Genomic DNA, 21,673 nt, shown 5'->3' with positions numbered 1-21,673 from the left:
TGTGATGAGCATGAAATAACCAGGTTGTCACCCAGAGTTTGTTATTCCTGAGCTAGACAGCAAAGTTGATGTGTTAGCTTAGGGAAGCTTGGAAAAATCCTTTGAAATTATTCCTTTTTTTTTTTTTAACATAATGAAAATAGAGAAGGATTTATGTTGCTACCCTAGAAAGGAATAAGGTTTTAAGACCTCCTCTCCCCGATCTGCAAAGCATATCACAATGTAAATTATTTTCATGATTATAATTAATTCTTTATTTCTTTACCTTTTCCTCCTTTTTTCAGGGTGGGGGAGTCAAAGCTCGAAGGTACAGATTCATCACAACACATGGCTTCATTTTCCTGGACACAACCTGAGATGGATCCTTACATTTGCCCTCCTGTTCGTGCATGTTTGTGAAATAGCGGAAGGCATTGTTTCAGATTCGTAAGTGACTCCATTTAGTTAATGGGATTATGCTGTTCTAGTGGAAATGTTGATATGGATAGTAGCTAAGAGTGTACCAAGTCAGCCTTAACTTTTTGGTTATAACTTATTAGGTGCCACAGCAGTCACCAATTTTATACGATACACATGCCTATTGTCCTGTGTTTTCTGTACTGTATCCTTTCTCTGCTAACACAAGTTCAGATCTCTGGGGTTTGTGCTCATTGCTGTGCTTTCTGTTTCTTTATCTGCATTGCGCTGGCAGAAAGTTTTCTCCATTTAAACACCTCAATGATTATCTTATTTTTCAAAACAAATATAAATGATAAGAACAATTGTCTGTATTAACATACAGCTCTAACTGGCATATTTGTTGTTGTTGTTCAGTCGCTAAGTCATGTCCTACTCCTTGCGATCCCATGGACTGCAGCATGCCAGGCTCCCCTGTCCTTCATTATCTCTCAGAATCACATCCAATGAGTTGGTGATGTTATCTAACCTTCTCATCCTCTGTTGCCCTTTCTCTTCCTGCCCTTAATCTTTAAGAGCATCAGGGTCTTTTCCAATGAGTTGCCTCTTTGCATCAGGTGGCCAAAGTATTAGAGCTTCAGCTTCAGCGTCAGTCCTTCCAATGAATGTTCAAGGTTGATTTTCTTTAGGATTGACTGTTTTGATTTCCTTGTCATCCAAGTTTAATATATTTATGTATAAATATATAACCAGTTCTCAGATATTTCTATTTATTTTGTAAAACTGCAGAGATAGATGAGGCAGGCATTAAAAGAGTCTGAGAATCAATGAGGATATGACTACAAATTGAGGCAGAGTACATAATTATTTCAAAATCATGATTTGCTATAAAACCCCTATTTTTAAAGGAATTTTGTCTTTCTTATAGAAGAAGTTTATATTAAGCAGTTAGAATGTAATGAATTCTATTTATAAAGCTGAACATAATGCATGATAATATTTTTATTACATAATAATAGAAAATAAACACAAGTAATAGGGAAACTTCGATTATGAAATTATGCTAAATGGTGTATCTTTCATTGAAGAATTGATAGGAAAAAATCTTTAAAGTCTATGAAATGAAAGCTTCAAAACTCATTTTCTTCTTATCTAATAAGAACCTCCCCTGACATCTGTTTATGTTTTTCTGTTGCAATAAACAAGGAGTGAAACTTAGAGACTTTTGTCATGGAGCCATCTATTTTGTAATGTTTTATGATAGTTCTTTGCATTTATGTGCACATCTTAGTTTCTGATTAAAAGGAAAATTAAAGACCCTAAGTCTCCTCTCCAAGCATTTAGAAGCTTATCAGCCATTATTTTATTGAGAATTGCTTACAACTCTTTGGCATATTTATGCTATGTTGTATTGCTGCTGCTGCTGCTGCTGCTAAGTCGCTTCAGTCGTGTCCGACTCTGTGCGACCCCATAGACGGCAGCCCACCAGGCTCTGCTGTCCCTGGGATTCTCCAGGCAAGAACACTGGAGTGGGTTGCCATTTCCTTCTCCAATGCATGAAAGTGAAAAGTGAAAGTGAAGTCGTTCAGTCGTGTCCGACTCTTCGAGACCCATGGACTGCAGCCCACCAGGCTCCTCCATCCATGGGATTTTCCAGGCAAGAGTACTGGAGTGGGGTGCCATTGCCTTCTCCGTATGTTGTATTAGCATAACCAATTTTAGTCTTCATTTTTTAATTCCCTTACCATATGGGCTGACCCTCCATGTTGTTATGTGTTTGTATAAAGTGGAAGATAGTAGAAGTCCCATGAGTCCTAAAAAGTTGACATCAAGTAGGGAGAGATGGCTCCTCCTTTCCAGCCTCATGGTTGATGTGTAGGTTCAGAGACTTTAGGACAGAGGCTGAGATAATAATGAGGACATATACTTATGGGGGAAACCTGTTTCATAGCAGTAGTGATGCAAGAGACCCATGCTTAAAACAAGCAGAAATACGCTCTTGATCTTGTGTAGCCTCTCCCATTCTTTAGCTACAGACTCTGATCCTTGCCCTTTTCATCCAGAACTCCTAAAAAGACATCTTTCAGGGACTTTTTTGGTGGTCCAGTGGTTAAGACTTCTCATTCCAATGCCAGGGGCATGGGTTCGATCCCTGGTCAGGGAACTAAGAACCCTGCAAGCTATAAGGCAAGACCAGGGGGGAAGAAAAAAACAAAGACATCTTCCAGTATTTCTGAATAACTGGAAGATTTAGTTTGGTTTCTCTCTTACCTTGTCCTAGTATGGAAGCTGCTTCTACAAGAATGCCAAAGAATATGAATGACACTTTCATGGGTATCTTTTCCTCTTTAACACACTTATTATATTAAGACCCTGCTGATTATGCCTTCCTTCTTTCCTTCTTTCTTTTTTTTTTTAAACAAAACTTTATGAACTATTTTTTACTTAAAATACCACAGATGTGCACTGTAGTTTCACTATAAGTGAAATAATGCAAAGACTTTCCTAATTGAATATTGGATTTTTTAAATTAATAGTAATACAAATATTTAAGCTATTGATTTTTCTTTTTACAGAAATACATCCTGTTTTACACAGGTTTTCATAAGAAATGTTCTCTTTTTTTACTTCTGTCTAAATAATTTGTGATTCCAGTGAAGAAACCCTTCTAGGCCTAAGAATCATTTTTAGTTTGCTCTTCAGTATAATTTGATTAGTTTATTACTAAAGCATGTCATTCGTTAAATGAATGCCTTTGGGAATTTATTAGCATTTTTCAAGATAGTCAAATATTTGGTTAATTAATATAATTAATAAGCATTAAGAATTTACTGATTGGATTATTCAAGTCCTTGTGTTGATTATTTTTTACTATTCTTCAAATGATAAAAGCGTGCATTAAAATCACTATTACTGTGTTTTCATTTAGGTTTTTATTTTCCATCATTTTCTCTTTTTTGAAATTGTTTTCTGTGATATATAGTTTTTGGTTTTCTCTTGAACTTTCCTGACTAAAGATTTTCTACCATAATGGGATATATATGCTTCAATACTATATATCTACCATTTGATTATTTATACCAGAATACCGAAGTCTGCAAATTATTCTCTAAAAATAGTAGTGTAGTGTAGTGTAGTATTAGTCATTCAGTTGTGTCCGACTCCCTGCAACCCCGTAGGCTGTGGCCCGCCAGACTCCTCTGTCCATGGGATTTTCCAGGCAAGAACACTGGACTGGATTGCCATTCCCTTCTACAAAAAATAGGAGAGGTTAAAGGAAAGAATTGAGTTTGGGGCACCACTCAAAACCTATACTACTTTGTAAGAAGAGCAGTAACACTATGAAAGGAATCTTAATAAAAAGTACTGCTGCTGCTGCTGCTAAGTCACTTCAGTCGTGTCCGACTCTGTGCTAGTATGGTTAAAAATCACTAAAAAAAAAAAAATACTATAAACATAAACCTTACTGTAGCTTCTGCTGTCTTTATTAATCCTTCATTACTGCCTTCCTTACTGATGATTGTTATTCTTTTTCAAGATAACTTGAATTGACTACTTAATTTATTTATTATAATAATTTCTTATTGAATTTGTTTAAGATTACAAACTTTCTTCTGGGTATGGTTTTAAACTGCATTATATAGGCCTTCACAGGTAATCTGCTTATTTTAAAATTTTCTAAATATTTTTTTAATTCTGTCTTTTCTTTAATAATTAAAGAGTATTAGAAGCATTTAAAATTTTTTACTGATGAAATATTTATTTCCTATTTTTTCTCTTTGATTATTTGAACTACTTCTGGGAGGTAGTTGGTGTTTTGTAAGCCAACTCTTACATGATCGTAATATTATCACATTTTCATTATCTTGTCAGTATTCATGACTCCAAATCTCTGCATACACTTGCCTGTTAGACAGCTTCTTTTGCAGATTTATTAGAAACCTTCACAATCCACACATTCCTGTTGAAACATATTAGCTTCCTCTCTCCAATGGGCTTTTCCTCTCAAAATCTTATTTGGTTGTACCATCATCTTCTCAAGCACCCTGGGGATTATTCTCCCCATTGCCATCGCCATCACACTCATACTCACTGTTAAAAGTCCTGTCCATGTTGACATTTTCCGAAGGGATTATTTCCTCCATGTTACTGCTGCCAAAGCTTAACTTGGGCTTTCATCATCCCTCATCAGGCCTCTCCCCGTAGTTTCCTAACTACGGTCCTTCCTTTGTGTCTCTCCTCTCACCTCAGACACACATTACCTGCCAACTCCATTATCCATACTACTACTACCAGATTGATCTGTTTCTAAAACCCTAATCTGATGGTACCACTTCCTTGTTAAAGTATTTGTGTTTTCTGCAAGACTAGATTTCAGCTCCTTACCACAGCACATGAAGCCTTTCATAATATATCCAAACTCAAACTTTCTACTTAAGGGACATTAAACTTCTTGGAACTTTGCCCATTCTATACCCTGCTTATTAAGTGCTCTTGCACAAGTTTCCGGATGAGTGGCTTCCTTTTTATATTTCAGTTTCCATTGTCAGCTATACCTCTTCTGATATGACCTTCCTAAATTGTTTCTCTTTCCCGCATTCGCAGACTACTTACTTTCTTCTTGATATCATCTGTGTACTAATACATTTAAATCATTTGAGAAAATGTAAATATTTAGCTGTATGGCATTTTTAATACAAATGGAATTGAGGGCTATCTGCACATTGTCCTGGCATATTTCTGATCTAACTGAAGCTCTTTGTTGCCCTCAGAAGGAAGTGTCATGTCCTTGCAGTCACACTGAATTGCTTAAAGTACCCTTGAATGTATGGGCTTCCCAGGTGGCTCAGTGGTGAAGAATCTGCCTACCAATGTAGGAGATGTGGGTTCGATCCCTGGGTCGGGAAGATCCAGTGGAGGAGGAAATGGCAACCCCACTCCAGTATTCTTGTCTGGAGAATCCCATGGACAGAGGAGTCTGGTGGGCTACAGTCCCCGTGGTTGCAAAAGAGTCTGACACAACTGAGCAACTACACAACAGCAACCACAACTCTTGAACATGTCTAGACTCTCTACTTGGAACAGTCTTCCTATCCTTCCTCTGAGTAGCAGTTCCTCATTCTTAAGGTCTCAGTTTAGAAGTCACTTCTTTCAGGGCTTTCTCTGTCTCAGGCACTAGTTCTACATGAATTCCCAGTCCCTTCACCTATGTTATAATTTCTTGTTTCCAGTTGTTCTTCTCAGTGGACTCTAGACTTTGTGACCACAGACACTGTATCTTATCTTGTTCATTGTTGTATCCCACAATCTAATGCGGTGTCTGGACCAACAAACATATACATGTGTTGAATGAATTAATGAATGTGGAGAAATCATTGAAGACCATGAATGAGTGAGTGAAAGTCGGTCAGTCGTGTTCGACTCTTTGTGACCCCATAGACTAATACAGCCCTTAGAATTCTCTAGGCCAGAATATTGGAGTGGGTAGCCTTTCCCTTCTCCAGGGGATCTTCCCAACCCAGGGATTGAACCCAGGTCTCCCACATTGCAAGAGGATTCTTTACCAGCTGAGCCACAAGGGAAACCCATTGAAGACCATAACGTTTGGGAAAACTATCACAAGAATAAATGTTCTTTCACATACAGTAGAGTTCATATGCAGTTTATTGTTTTTACTCGCTTTAGGTTAAATTATTTCAGCAGTTCTGCCCTTCAAGATAGGAATAGTTATCTATTTGCTTTTGTTGTAAGCATTGTAATGTTTTGTTTAGCTGTATTTATCCAACCCTCCATGTTAGGATAAACCCTTTCAGCAGAATTATATTTCCTTGGGCTTCCCTGGTGGCTCATTGGTAAAAAAATCTGCCTTCCAATGCAGGAGGCATGGGTTCGATCCCTAAGTCAGGTAGATCCCTTGGAGAAGGAAATGGCAAACCATTCCAGTATTTTTGCTTGGGAAATCCCACGGACAGAGGAGCCTGGCGGGCTACAGTCCATGGGGCCACAAAGAGTTAGACACGACTTAGTGATTGAGCACTCAAGGTAGTCTCCCTTATTTGTTCTCTTAGCATTCTGTATATAAAATACCTCATTCTGCATTTTAAATATTGGTAAGGGAGCATTTTAATGAAAAAACTGGAAGCAGCAATGAGAAACTGTCTGGAACCTTCAGCTGTAGACACTGACACTGTACCACTCTCTGTAGACGGCGGGAGTCGAGGCATCTCCACCTCTTCATGCCTGCGGTGATGGGATTTGTTGCTACCACCACATCCATAGTATATTATCATAATATTGAAACATCAAATTTTCCTAAGTTACTTTTAGGTGAGTATGATCAAGTGCTGTTGTTATTTTTTCCCAAAGAACTATTTGGTTTTCTTTTTCCTCAGAATAAATTCTCTCAGCACTGGTTGGACTGGAAGGCATGGGAAAACCATAATAATTTATTCTTGTTAGTCTCCCATTCAATGTGGAGATGTAGTCAGTTGTTTATTGCTCTAGGCTGTGAAAACTCCATCCCCTCAGGACATCTAATGAGCAAGTCACCTGAGCTATTTCTGTGTATTTCTGACTCTGGCTTGGGAGTCTTGAGGCATTTCCAAAGACCTGGATACTGTGGGCATGTCACACTCTTCTTGGGATTTCTGTCGAGACAGATATAGGGGCACGGGGAGACTCTTTGCAGCAGAGTGTGCTCCATTGTATGCTAACAACAATACTGTCTGAGCAACAGCTGCCCCAGAGCACAGCCCCTCACCTCGCATCCTGTTTAGCATTATTTTTTCTAAGCCTCTCTTGCCTTCTTGTCCTGTGGAAATCAGAGACTGTCTAAAGTTTTCCCAATTTTATATTCTGCTTTATGCTGAAATGATTGAACTAATCCCAAATAGTTATAAATATAATACTCTGATCCATCCTTGCATTCCTTAATGGACACTTTCATACAGAAAGCTGAGATGAAGATTACAGAACATAGATTATGCATGGGCTGCAGGGGCCTCTGTGTCCTCTAAATAGGCAAGATCGTATGTGTTTGTGTGAATGTTTTGTTTTCTAAGGTTTATGGATTTGGTTTGATTGCTATTTGATGAAAATGACATCGACTACTACAATTAGGAAAAGCAATAATTAAACCATGCAAATATTATTTTATTTGCATATCCAGCAGGCATCAAAATTTGAAGTGAATAAGTGATAAGTGCTGTTTATTTAATTCTGTGTTGCATCACGTTATATGATTTGGTAAAGGTAATCAAACAAAGACAAGTTGTCAGAATTAAATATTACTTTAAAAGGCTTGTCCAAATCCTAATTATCTTAATAGAAAGCTGTTTGGTTCAACATGGTAGGCAAACATTATCAGAGAAATCTTTTTTTTTAATTAAATTTATTTATTTTAATTAGACCAGAAAGGCAACAGCAAAAATAAATGTGGCATTGAGAATTCGATACTCTAGAGAATGTTTCTGAAAACCTGATGAGGATATAAGAGTTATAAGATGTGATTAGAAAGGAGATATGCATTTTAATAATATTTTAAGAGAAATGCAGTCAGAATCCTGCTCTAAATTTTTATGTAGATATAAGCCAGAGGGCACAAACTGATCATATTTCTGAAAGGACTTATAGAATTAAAAGCTTATCTAACTTTTTCCTTACTTTTGGTTCAGTTCAGTCGCTCAGTCATGTCCGATTCTTTGCAACCCCATGAATCACAGCACGCCAGGCCTCCCTGTCCATCACCAACTCCCGGAGTTCACTCAAACTCATGTCCATTAAGTTGGTGATGCCATCCAGCCATCTATCTCATCCTCTGTTGTCCCCTTCTCCTCCTGCCCCCAATCCCTCCCAGCATCAGAGTCTTTTCCAATGAGTCAACTCTTCGCATGAGGGAGGAATATTTGGATCTAGAAGAGTCACACATTTTTAGAACACATAACTAGTAATTTTGTCCCAACATTACATTATAAACATTACCAAACATATAGAAAATTGAAAGAATTATATGAATACTCATTTTCCTACCACCTAAATTCTTCTATTATTTTCTTCTATTTATTTTATCAAGTATCTGCTTTCCTCTATTCATCTGTCAATTCATCCCAATTTTTTGATGCATTTTAAAGTATGTTGCAGGAATTGATATTCATCACTTCCTGATTATTTCAGCATGCACATTATTAGCTAAAGTTAAATATTTGCAGTTCTTTTTGTGAGATAAAATTTACATACCAAAGTACAGAAATCTTAATCTACTAAATGCACACACCTGTATAACTCTGTAATGATCTAAAGTGTTGCCATCATCCTTGAAAATTTTATTGTGCTCCTTACTAATCAGTCCTTTTTTCATCTCTATGTCGGAACATCTAATCTGATTTTTTTCTCACTGTAGATTAGATTTGCCTGTTGCAGAACTTCACGTAGATTGAATCATGCAATGTAAACTCTTCTAAGACTGCTTTCTCTCAGCAGAATTTTTGGAGGCTCATCCATAACAGTTTCAGTTGTATTTTGTTCTTGTGATTTTTGGATTATATTCTGTTATATACCACAAATATTCCATAAATATACTACAGTTTTTCCATTCTCTTGTTAATAGTCTCCTGGACTGTCTCCAGATTTTGACTATCATGAAAAAAAAAACAAACTGCTATAAACATTCATGTGCAAGGGGTTTTTTTGTTTGTGTTTGTGTGTGAATTATGTTTTATTTCTCTTGGGTAAATACCTAGGAGTGGAATTGCCGGGTCAAAGGGTAAGGACATGAATGTTTATATTTGTGAGAAACTACTAGATCGTTTCTCAGTGGTTTATTTTACACACACTAACAGCATATGGGAATTCCAGTGGTTTCACATCCATTTGAAGATCTTGATTTTCTAATTTAGCCATGCTGGTGTTTACGGATAACACATTGTGGTTTTAATCTGCATTTCCCTGCTGACTAATGATCTTGAGCAGTTTTGATGAGTTTATTGGCCATTTGTTATCTTTGTGAAGTGCCTGTTCATATCTCCTGCCACTTTTTATGGCATTGCACTTTGATTATGGAGTTGTAGCAGTATTTTGTATATACTAGACACTAGTATGTCATTAGACACATGTTTTAAGAATATTTCCCTCCCAGTCTGTGGCTTGCAAGCTCATTTACTTAATAGGGTCTTTTGATGAGCAGAAGATTTTAATTTTAATGTGGTATAATTTATCATCTTTTCATGTAAAATTACTGCTCTGTCTCTTAAGAAATCTTTGCCTTCCCTCAAAATATACTTCCCACGTATATTCTTGTTTTTTTTTAAGACTCTTTATAGTTTCAGTTTTTATTTTTAGGACCGTGACCCATTTGAAGTTATTTGTGTGGATGGTATATAAGGTGTCACGTTACTTTTTTTCCAAATGTACATCTATGTGTTTGAGCACCATTTGCACACTAGACTTTCCATTTCTCATTGGATTGCTTTGGGACCTTTCTAAAAGATTAAAGCAAGTGCCTGTTTAAATATAATCTATTTCTTGCCTTTATATTTTCCATTCCTTTAATCCATTCATGGACTTTTATGTCATCACTATTCTGTCTTGATTACTATAACTTTGGAGGTCTTGAAGTCATGTATTATGACTATATAGCTTGTTTTCTTTGTTTTTCTCCCAAGACTACTTTGGATAGTTTAATTCTTTTTCATTACCATGTGCAGGTTAGAATCAGGTTATCAGTTTCTACTGAAAAAAAAAAAATTCCTGGTGGGGTTTTGATAGGGATTGCACTGAATGAACAGAACAATTTGGGGGACGAAATGACATCTTAAAAATGTTGAGTCTTGCAGTTTATTATCTACTGTTATAGATCTTTCATTTCTTATAGCAATATTTTTTAAATTTTAATGTAAAGGTCTTTTATGTCTTGCTAAGAATTATTACTAGGTTTTTTGTTGTATTAAAAATTTTATTTTCCAATTGTTCTGCCATTGTATAAATGCAGTTGGGTTTGTATATTGACTTTGCATCTTGCTACCTTGGAAATTCAATTAAAAAATAATTAAAATTACTTTAACTTATTTCTCTGTAAGTTTTTTGGGATTTTCTATATAAACAAACATGCCGTCTGAAAACAGAGGCAGTTATATTTGTTTCTTTTCAAACTTTATGCTTTCTTTTTTATTTTTCTTGCTGTATTGCACTAGGGAGAATCTCTAGTAAAATGCAGGATAAACGTGGTGAGAGGAAATCCTTCTCTAGTTCCTGATTTTAGAGGAAAAGTAATCTTTTGTACTTAATTACAGAATTGATATAGACTTTTTATATAAGGCTTTATCAAGTGCGTAAGTTTGCTGCTATGCAAAGCTTTGCTTTCTCAGAGGTTTCTTTTTTTAAAAATCGTGAGTAGCTCGTATTTTACTGACAGCCTTTTTTTCTGCATCAGTTGTAATTGTTATATTGCTGTTAAGGTGCTTCTGCTGATGTTCACTGATTGATTTTTCAAATGGTTAAGTAACCATGCATACTGGGCTAAGCCACACATGGTCATGGTTTGTTACCCATGCTATATGTTGCTAGAGTTTATATGTTAGGGTTTTTACATCGATCATGAGGGATATTGGTTGGGTTTTGTTTTTTTTTTTCTCAAAATAGTTTTGCCAGGTTTTTATATGTTGGGATACATAAATGAATTGGAAAATACTCGCTATTTCTGTTTAATGAAGGGCATTGTGTGAGATTAATTTTAATTCTTAAAAATCCAGTAAAATTCATCAGTGAAGTTATCTGGGCCTGGAGTTTTAACTAAGGAGGGGATTTTAAACTATAAATTTATTTCTTTATAATAGACTCTTCAGAGTATCTGTTTCTGTTTATGTCAGTTTTGATAATTACAGTTTTTGAGAAAATTTCTGTTTCATCTAAATTCTTTTTGATTTATTGTCATAAAGTTGTTCAAGATACTCCCTGATTATCCATTTTAAGTACATAGGAGATACAGGGATAACTTTTCCTTTATTCTTAATATTGGTCATTTGTGTTGTTTTCTTGATCAGTCTAGCTGGGGACTTATCAATTTTCTTGATCTTTTAAAAAAGTCAACCTTATTGGTTTATTTTCTCAATTATTCTTTTTCTGTTTTATTGCTATTTTTTACTATTATCTCTCATTTTTTCATTTTGTTCCTTGTTCTTTCCCTACCTTTTTAAGGTGGAAACTTTAGGTCTTTGATTTTGGATCTTTTATTTTTCCTAAAATAAATATCTAAAGCCATAAATTTTCATCTCAGTATTGTTTAAGTTACAATTCCTAAATTTTTAATCTGCAGTATTTTCATTATAATTTAGTTAAAATGTTTTCTAACTTCCCCAGTAATTTCTTTTTTAACATATGGTTACTTAGAAATGTATTGTTTAGTTTCCAAATGTTTGGAGATGTCTAGACATCTCAGTGTGTGAAAATACCCCTTCCATTATCTCTGCCTGGTGTTCATACTATATAATCCTCTCTCCTTGAGTGTGAGTGGACCTGTGACTTCCTTCTAGCTAATAAGGTTTGGCAACGATGAAGATATCACATCTGTTGGGATTGCAGCCTTTGTTTATATCTGGATTAATTCAAACAAAATTATCTGAAAATAGAATATCTTAAATTGTCTTTGTTATTAAAAAGTATTGTATTTATATTGAGATTTCAGTAAAATCTTTAAAAATAGCAGTAACGGGTTGTATCTTTTCTTTTTCTGTTTAATTTTCCAGCCTTATTCCTGTATTGGGTAATGGCCTTTATCACAAAAACCATAAAGCTGGTCAAATATTGGCAGTCTGGTTGGGGAATATCAGACCTGCGTTTCTGCATCACAGGCATAATGGTCATTTTGAATGGACTCTTGATGGCTGTGGAGATCAATGTCATTCGGGTCAGAGTGGGTATCTAATAATTTTTGTTTAGTTACTGGAGTTCAGAAGCAAATATTAGAGATCATGGCCAGCTTGGCATCATTAGTATTCAAGAGCCTATACAATGATATATCGTTTATGTGTACAAATATAAAGTTGAGCAATTACTAAGTTCAGACCATTAATTTTCCAGAAATCTCAATATAACCCTGGAATCTATTGATTCACTTGCAAATATTGATTGAGTGCCTAGGATGTGCCAAACAATTATGCTTAGTCCATATTATAGATTAAACTGTTTTCATCAGGAAATTCTACCACTTGTAATTGGTCCAAAGGAAACCTGGCTCAATCAAACTAGTGTATTCTCAGAAATGTCAAGCTGATAAAAAGATAACTTAATCCACTTTCTTCACTTCATTGATGAAGAAACTTCTGTAGACAGAACTCTAGCTTTATAAACAAAGTAACATGATCAAATCTCATACCCTTCTGTGATTACAAATCTGTTGTACTTCCAGCCACATAACACTACCTGTTACATTGTGTGACATACCAGTGACCTGTTTTTCAATGTTCATTTTCTGTCAGAGCACTCTGAATTTGCTATGAATAGCAAGATACATGTTGCCATGGATAGTGGAAACAGCAAACATCAGCCAGACCACAAATTAATAGAGAATGACTCAACAATGCTGTTGATAAAACATTAAATATTTAAGCAATCTGCACAGTGTAAAAATCTTCATTTAGATGACTAAATATCATGAAATATCAGGAAAGGATATCATGAAAGACTGACTTTTAGTGATAACTCTTTTAAAGAAATAATTGATTTTTTAACATTCATCTAAGTGTAATTAAACATGAAATTCTGGAATTTAACTAGAATCTAGTCACAATAAAAGGGATTTTTTTTTCACAGAAGAATATTTCAGAAAAGGATGGAAAGAAGTATGAAAATGTAAAGATTAGTTTCATTAAATGAAAATGTAAAAAAGGTTAAAAATTTGTGTGGGAAAAGAATCAGGTTAATTGTTACTCTGGAATTTTTCTTATCACAGAGATATGTATTCTTCGTGAATCCGCAGAAAGTAAAGCCCCCTGAAGACCTCCAGGATCTGGGTGTGAGGTTTCTCCAACCGTTCGTGAATTTATTGTCAAAAGCAACCTACTGGTGGATGAACACGCTCATCATATCTGCTCATAAAAAGCCTATTGATCTGAAGGCAATTGGAAAATTACCAATAGCAATGAGAGCAGTAACAAACTATGTTTGTTTGAAAGATGCATATGAAGAACAAAAGGTAACCATTTTTCATGTCCATGATTGTAAAGAATGGACCTCTTAATACAAAGGCACTAAGCTTAAATAATGTTAAGCTTTTGTTGTTTAACTGCTCAGTCATGTCTGACTCTTTGTGATCCCATGGGCTATAGCCTGCCAGGCTCCCCTCTCCATGGGATTTCCCAGGCAGAGAATACTGGAGTGGGTTGCCGTTTCTTTTCTCCAGGGGATCTTCCCAACCCAAGAATCAAAGCCCTCTCCTGTATTGCCGGTGGATTCTCTTAAATAATAGTAAAAAATATTTAGGGAGAGCACATTTTCTCCATCTGTCTTTCCCAGTAGTTTTGAGTCATGTTAACTGGGCTGCTGGAAATATACTGGAAAAGCCAATGAAATATGTTATGTTAGTTGCCCAGTCACTACATGAAGAGGGAAAGAGAGTGCTATCTTTTCTCTGGCACCTAATGGAAAGTAAGAATTAAAATCAATAGTCATGTATGTCAAATCCTTGTCACCATATAATATTAATAATCCACAGATTTTTCATTGTTTCAAGTATCTTAATAATTTTATTATTTAAAGGGAAAATAGGTCATATCCATGAATAACTTTTGAGAAACAAAAATCCTTAATCCTTAATTAATCCTTAATTAATCCTTAATTAAAATTTGAACTCTGCATTTCAAAATTGGGGAACTAAATTAAATAAAGGGGCATCATCTGCCTATTCCATGTATCACTCTATATGTCTGGCAAAATTGATTTCTTCTGGTATTTTCTGTGGATATTTATAACTGCCTTTAAAGATTTAAATATGAGACTATGGATATTTTCAGTTTGTCTTTTTATAATTCTGAGTAGTCTTGTGTGCTATTCACAATGGTAGATCTATTTTATATTGCTGTCACCTACAAATATTATTGTAACTAAAATATGAATATTTATACCAACATTGGAAGGAAATACTGTATGGTGGATCAGTCAAAGAGTTTTTGGCTGTTCTAAATCTAGATCAACAAAGCATTTATGGTAAATGATGAAAATGACCTCTGTTTTGTGTCAAAAATGTGTGTTATGAAATTAATAATCCAGGAAATGGTTACTACAGATGAACCTGAGTCATCACTCTGATTTCACCTCTGGGAAAAGTATTGCATTGTTTTTTAACAACTTCTAAATAAAGATTAATAATATAGTCTAAGCATAGCTTTAGTTTTCTGAATGCTCTTTATAACAGATTTGCTTAAATATCAATAAGCTTTAAAATATAATCGAATTATTCATCTCACAAGGAGTTGAATATGAAACATAATTGAACTCTACTGCATTGAGTTAGCTTCTTTGCCAAGTCATAATTGTGATTGTTCGGGTCTTGAAATCTTTTCAACAAATGATTATAGAAGTGTGAAGCCATGAGTTGGCATAAGTAGATATACCATTCTTCATTTTGCATCTCTTTAAGTAATAACTAGGAGGCACAAGTCTAACGTAACTTTAAAAAGTATTGACCCCATTTAATGGAGACAGGAAATACCTGGAGAAGAAGCAGTTTGAAGCTAGGATTGATCTCAGAGGGAGAGCCTGAAGAGACGTGAGCGGTCCTGAAGGGTGGGGTTCCCTTCCTGGTAATTAAACTCGGGTAACCTGGATGAAAACCAAGAGTCCTAGCCACTAGGCCACCAGAAGCTAGAGACAGAAGCATAGTGGCCCTGGCTTTTGCCCCTATTTGAAAGCAAGAATGTTTCAAGGAGAGAAAAACTGTAATAACAGGTACAAAGTTTATTATTAGAGACATAGCACAATGTGTGGGAAAGCATACAGGAAAACAGTTTGTTTATCAAACTCAGAACCAGGGCAGAGATACACACACAGAGAAAAAGGGTATGGGCATCCTCTCTAGTGAGGAGGGCAATATGTCAGATGCTAGGCAGAGAGACACACCTGGAGAGGAGCTGGAGCATCCTGAGTGAGGAGGAGCTCAGTACAGAGGTGATGTAAATCACTTATAAAACAGTCTCTCTGGGACTTTGTTTACCTTTGGCCAATTATTGTTTCTTTCTTCACCCCTGACTGGTCCATGGACCCTCCCCAAGATGTGTGAGCACCTTTTCTCTAAGGTGGATCCCACCGCAGAGGCCTCTGGGTGCATGTCCACACTTATGGGGTGGGTTCCCCTCCCTTTTCAACCCCCAAGAAGCCTTCCTGCACACGTGCAAACAGGGAAGTCTTCCTTGACCTCAAGAGCGGGTACTTTATCTCTTTGCTTTAGCAGAGCTCAGCTTTTGCCACTAGCTTTGTCTTTGGAGCTTCTGGGTGAGAACAAAAGCTCAGTTTTACTCCACTTGACAAACACCAGGTGTCTGGCCCAGAGGCACATTGCTTCCTATCTCAGGATGATATCTTTTGTTTAGCTTGTAGTAATGTGATAAGTTAATCTCTTGTGACCTAATATCTTAGATCTTAACTAAACTTCAGAAATCTTAACTAGACTGTCAATAACCTGTACTTTGTATTTCACTATGGAATGAAGCAGGGCAAAGACTAATAGAGTTTTGCCAAGAAAATGCACTGGTCATAAGAAACACCCTCTTCCAACAACACAAGAGAAGACTCTATACATGGACATCACCAGATGGTCAACACCGAAATCAGATTGATTACATTTTTTGCAGCCAAAGATGGAGAAGCTCTATACAGTCAGCAAAAATAAGACCAGGAGCTGACTGTGGCTCAGACCGTGAACTCCTTATTACCAAATTCAGACTTAAATTGAAGAAAGTAGGGAAAACCACTAGACCATTCAGGCATGACCTAAATCAAATCCCTTATAATTGATTATACAGTGGAAATGAGAAATAGATTTAAAGGCCTAAATCTGATAGATAGAGTGCCTGATGAACTATGGAATGAGGTTCCTGACATTGTACAGGAGACAGGGATCAAGACCATCCCCATGGAAAAGAAATGCAAAAAAGCAAAATGGCTGTTTGGGGAGGTCTTACAAATAGCTGTGAAAAGAAGAGAAGCGAAAAGCAAAGGAGAAAAGGAAAGATATAAACATCTGAATGCAGAGTTCCAAAGAATAACAAGAAGAGATAAGAAAGCCTTCTTCAGCGATCAATGCAAAGAAATAGAGGAAAACAACAGAATGGGAAAGACTAGAGGTCTCTTTAAGAAAATCAGAGACACCAAAGGAACATTTCATGCAAAGATGGGCTCGATAAAGGACAGAAATGGTATGGACCAACAGAAGCAGAAGATATTAGGAAGGGATGGCAAGAATACACAGAAGAACTGTACAAAAAAGATCTTCGCGACCCAGATAATCACAATGGTGTGATCACTGACCTAGAGCCAGACATCCTGGAATGTGAAGTCAAGTGGGCCTTAGAAAGCATCACTACGAACAAAGCTAGTGGAGGTGATGGAATTCCAGTTGAGCTATTTCAAATCCTGAAAGATGATGCTGTGAAAGTGCTGTACTCAATATGCCAGCAAATTTGGAAAACTCAGCAGTGGCCACAGGACTGGAAAAGGCCAGTGTTCATTCCAATCCCAAAGAAAGGCAATGCCAAAGAATGCGCAAACTACTGCACAATTGCACTCATCTCACACACTAGTAAAGTAATGCTCAAAATTCTCCAAGCCAGGCTTCAGCAATATGTGAACTGTGAACTTCCTGATGTTCAAGCTGGTTTTAGAAAAGGCAGAGGAACCAGAGATCAAATTGCCAACATCTGCTGGATCATGGAAAAAGCAAGAGAGTTCCAGAAAAGCATCTATTTCTGCTTTATTGACGATGCCAAAGCCTTTGACCGTGTGGATCACAATAAACTGTGGAAAATTCTGAAAGACATGGGAATACCAGACCACCTGATCTGCCTCTTGAGAAATTTGTATGCAGGTCAGGAAGCAACAATTAGAACTGGACATTAAACAACAGACTGGTTCCAAATAGGAAAAGGAGTATGTCAAGGCTGTATATTTGTCACCCTGTTTATTTAACTTATATGCAGAGTACATCATGAGAAGCGCTGGACTGGAAGAAATACAAGCTGGAATCAAGATTTCCGGGAGAAATATCAATAACCTCAGATATGCAGATGACACCACCCTTATGGCAGAAAGCAAAGAGGAACTAAAAAGCCTCTAGATGAAGGTGAAAGTGGAGAGTGAAAAAGTTGGCTTAAAGCTCAACATTCAGAAAACGAAGATCATGGCATCCGGTCCCATCACTTCATGGGAAATAGATGGGGAAACAGTGTCAGACTTTATTTTTGGGGGCTTCAAAATCACTGCAGATGGTGACTGCAGCCATGAAATTAAAAGACGCTTACTCCTTGGAAGGAAAGTTATGACCAACCTAGATAGCATATTCAAAAGCAGAGACATTATTTTGCCAACAAAGGTCCGTCTAGTCAAGGCTATGGTTTTTCCTGTGGTCATGTATGGATGTGAGAGTTGGACTGTGAAGAAGGCTGAGTGCTGAAGAATTGATGCTTTTGAACTGTGGTGTTGGAGAAGACTCTTGAGAGTCCCTTGGACTGCAAGGAGATCCAACCAGTCCATTCTGAAGGAGATCAGCCCTGGGATTTCTTTGGAAGGAATGATGCTAAAGCTGAAACTCCAGTACTTTGGCCACCTCATGCAAAGAGTTGACTCATTGGAAAAGACTCTGATGCTGGAGGGATTGGGGGCAGGAGGAGAAGGGGAAGACAGAGGATGAGATGGCTGGATTGCATCACTGACTCGATGGACGTGAGTCTGGGTGAACTCTGGGAGTTGGTGATGGACAGGGAGGCCTGGCGTGCTGCGATTCATGGGGTCACAAAGAGTCGGACACGACTGAGCGACTGATCTGATCTGATCTGATTTTCCATACGGCATCATTTGGTAATATTCACTACTGATATATTCATTTTCTAAATCAAAGGGAATTAAGCTTAATTTGGACTTTGGAAATTTGGGGTCATCCTTTGACAACTAAAAATAATACAAAATGTTTGAAAAATCTGCCTAGTTACTCTTCATTCTCTTTCTTTCATTAAAATGAATTCAATAATGCATATATATGGAATCTAGAAAAATGGTGATGAACCTGTTTGCAAGAGCAAGAATAGAGATGCAGACATACAGAATGGATTTGTGGACAGAGTGGAGAAAGGAGAAGGTGGGATGAATTGAGAAAGTAACATTAAAATATATACATTACCATGTGGGAAATAGAAAGCTAGTGGGAAGTTGCTGTATAACCCAGGGAGTTCAGTCTGGTGCTCTGTGATAACTTAGAACTAAATATATACATTACATACATATAAAGTTTTGGAATGTGTTCAAAATTAAAATAACTAGCTAAATAAATGGAAATATATAATAAATGGAAATATATTAAAAATTAATTGTCTATTGGTTGCAAGAATGCAGGAATACCAAACTATATGTAGTATATTGAAAGTGACTCAGTAACATTTATTTTTATCTTTTAAAATATCATAAATACTAGAAGAGATTTCCATAGTGGCTAAGATTAATTGCCACTCTATCATTTTATTTTGGTTCATCAAATTTTTTTTTATTTCAGAAAAAAGTGGCAGATGACCCAAATCGGACTCCATCTATATGGCTGGCAATGTACAGAGCTTTCGGGCGACCAATTCTACTTAGTAGCACATTTCGTTATCTTGCTGACTTACTGGGTTTTGCCGGACCTCTCTGTATTTCTGGAATAGTTCAGCGTGTAAATGAAACCCAGAATGAAACAAATAACCCAACAGGAGTAAGTTTGTGGTGCCTTTGAATGGAAATATATTATTGGCAAATTTCTTTTAATTGTTACTTTTTTAAAATGCGGTTTTATGAGCAATGCAAATAATCTTATTAACAGAGAATTGTATGCTTTTTAAAAGAATGAAAACTAATTTTCCTTGTAGAGAAAAACATTAGTCCATGTATTCATTGAATGGATTTGGCCAACAAAATTATTTCTCAGATTCAGAGGCTATAAACATTTAATAGCATTTATTGTGTTCTGCAAATGATGCTCAGAAATTTAACATTGGTTATTTTATTAGATCTTTTTAGCAATCCTGTAAAGAATTTTCATGCATGAGTCCTTGGGGGTGGCTGAGTCACTTTTTTTCCCCGATGGCTCAGATGGTAGAGTCTGTCTGCAATGTGGGAGACCTGGGTTCGATCCCTGGGTTAGGAAGATGCCCTGGAGAAGGAAATAGCACCCCACTCCAGTACCCTTGCCTGGAAAAGCCCACGGACAGAGGAGCCTGGTAGGCTACAGTCCATGGGGTCACAAAGAGTCGGACACGACTGAGCGACTTCACTTTCAATGGCCAGTGATGTGGGCAATGTGATTTGATTTGGTTTCCTATATAGTTAAAGCCACCTTGCTTCATAATGATCAGGTCAAGTCACATTATATTTTTATTAGACATTATGTTACTATTGGGGACTATATAGTATAAAATATTTGCTGTTATAAATTTACAACCTTATATTTTCTGTTCTTAAGAAAGTCTGCACCATGAGCTTCCCAATTTCCTTCTAAAATAAGAATTGATTTCCCTAGTTTCATGTGTAGAAACTCTAGTCCAGATGAATCAATTTTCCTTTTCTATTGTCTCAATCTGATTTCCAGTCCTCTTTTTTTACCTTTTGGAATTGTATTCTAAAGCCTTCAGTAAATGCTGCCTTCTCATTGAAGCTTTTTCTGATTGTCCTTGTTGGTGGAATTTGATTCTCTTTGGTCATCTCCTAACACATCGTTTGCTTCACATTGGCACTTGCCATAAATGCTATTTATAATGAAGTATGTTATCTATGGATATGCTTATCTTTCTAGGTTGTGAGCTCTCTAAACAGAATGACTATGAAGCTCCCATTTTTGTCCTCAAAACCCAGTTCTTTGCATATATTAGTGCTCAATTGTTACTAATGTAAACCAGCTATTTTACCATTGAATACATGTTTGTGATGTTTTATCCTTGCTAGCCTGATTATACACAGATATTGAAATTCCACATAGTATCCAATCATCCCTTGTACTTAGGTGTATTAACCATGTATTTTTCTGAGAAAGAAGAAAATTTACACATTTGTGTGTATCCCCTGGATACGAGGAAGGGACCAGAAATATTTAGAATTTAACTGATCAAAACCATAAAAAAGAAAGTGGCTCAATTGACATGTTGTGTTTATCTGAGTGTTACTTTTCCCTCATTTCTAACAAATAAGTGACCATATGCTACTGTTACAAACAAAAAGCTATCAATTTGTATATTCTTGCGATGACTTCAGTTATAATCTGACTGAAATAGTTTTTAAAGTTATGCTTTGTCACTGAAATTGTCTTTTGGGCAAAATAACCAATTTATGTTTTTTACCATTTATAATTTATGTTTTCATCATATGAATTAAGATGAAGATCAGAAAAAGTCAACTGTGTAGACATTATTATTTTAAATTAATAAGGCTATGGAAATTGTATATTTGTCCCATTGGTCTTGCTGTCGTTGTAGGTTCTACTTCTAAATTACAAAGAATCTAAACTTAACTTTGTCTTGGTTTACTACTAATGTTTTCCAGTTAACCAAGGTAGACTATATCTTTGTAGAAAATGTATTAACTTAAAAAAATTTAAATGTACCTTTTTTCCTACAATCAGGCATTTCCAACAATCTTAATGATCAATTTGAAATTTTTTATGTTCAACTGGTTTGTGTTTGTATCTGTTGACATTATGAGGAAAAGCCAAATCGTCTTACTCTGACTCATTCTACTGCTGTATTATAAAGACATTGAATTTTTATATTAAGCAACCATGCATTATTTGATAAATGCAAACTATATACTGGTATATGAATAGTTTTTTTTTATGAATAGTTTTAATTTATATCTTTTTTTTTTTCATTTTGGGATAAGGCTTCAGAAACCCTCTCATCAAAGGAATTTCTTGAAAATGCTTATGTTCTAGCAGTTCTTCTGTTCTTGGCTCTTATTCTGCAAAGGACATTTTTGCAGGCTTCCTACTATGTGACCATTGAGACTGGCATTAACCTGCGTGGAGCCTTGCTGGTACGTACAAGCTCTGAAGGATCCT

The 21,673-nt window shown here is 36.2% G+C and overlaps 1 protein-coding gene across 6 annotated transcripts in view; it reads left to right on the top strand.

Moving 5' to 3' along the window:
• Window positions 1–21,673, top strand: part of ABCC9 (ATP binding cassette subfamily C member 9) — a 157,492-nt gene that overhangs the window by 6,730 nt on the left and 129,089 nt on the right. For 5 of the 6 annotated variants that reach the window (XM_070371173.1, XM_070371169.1, XM_070371170.1 and 2 more), the window contains exons 4-9: window positions 285–426; window positions 6,602–6,723; window positions 12,135–12,301; window positions 13,340–13,582; window positions 19,145–19,339; window positions 21,496–21,648. In XM_070371173.1, the coding sequence (XP_070227274.1) occupies window positions 285–426; window positions 6,602–6,723; window positions 12,135–12,301; window positions 13,340–13,582; window positions 19,145–19,339; window positions 21,496–21,648 (1,022 nt within the window). Of the gene's footprint in view, window positions 1–284; window positions 427–6,601; window positions 6,724–12,134; window positions 12,302–13,339; window positions 13,583–19,144; window positions 19,340–21,495; window positions 21,649–21,673 lie in introns of those variants that run through there. The other variant, XM_070371175.1, reaches the window with a different exon arrangement.

The sequence above is a fragment of the Bos mutus genome, chromosome 5 (assembly GCF_027580195.1).
Source record: "Bos mutus isolate GX-2022 chromosome 5, NWIPB_WYAK_1.1, whole genome shotgun sequence".
Taxonomy (NCBI): Eukaryota; Metazoa; Chordata; class Mammalia; order Artiodactyla; family Bovidae; genus Bos; species Bos mutus.
The sequence above is the reverse complement of the archived record's forward strand: the minus strand, read 5'-3'. Positions and strand labels throughout refer to the sequence as shown.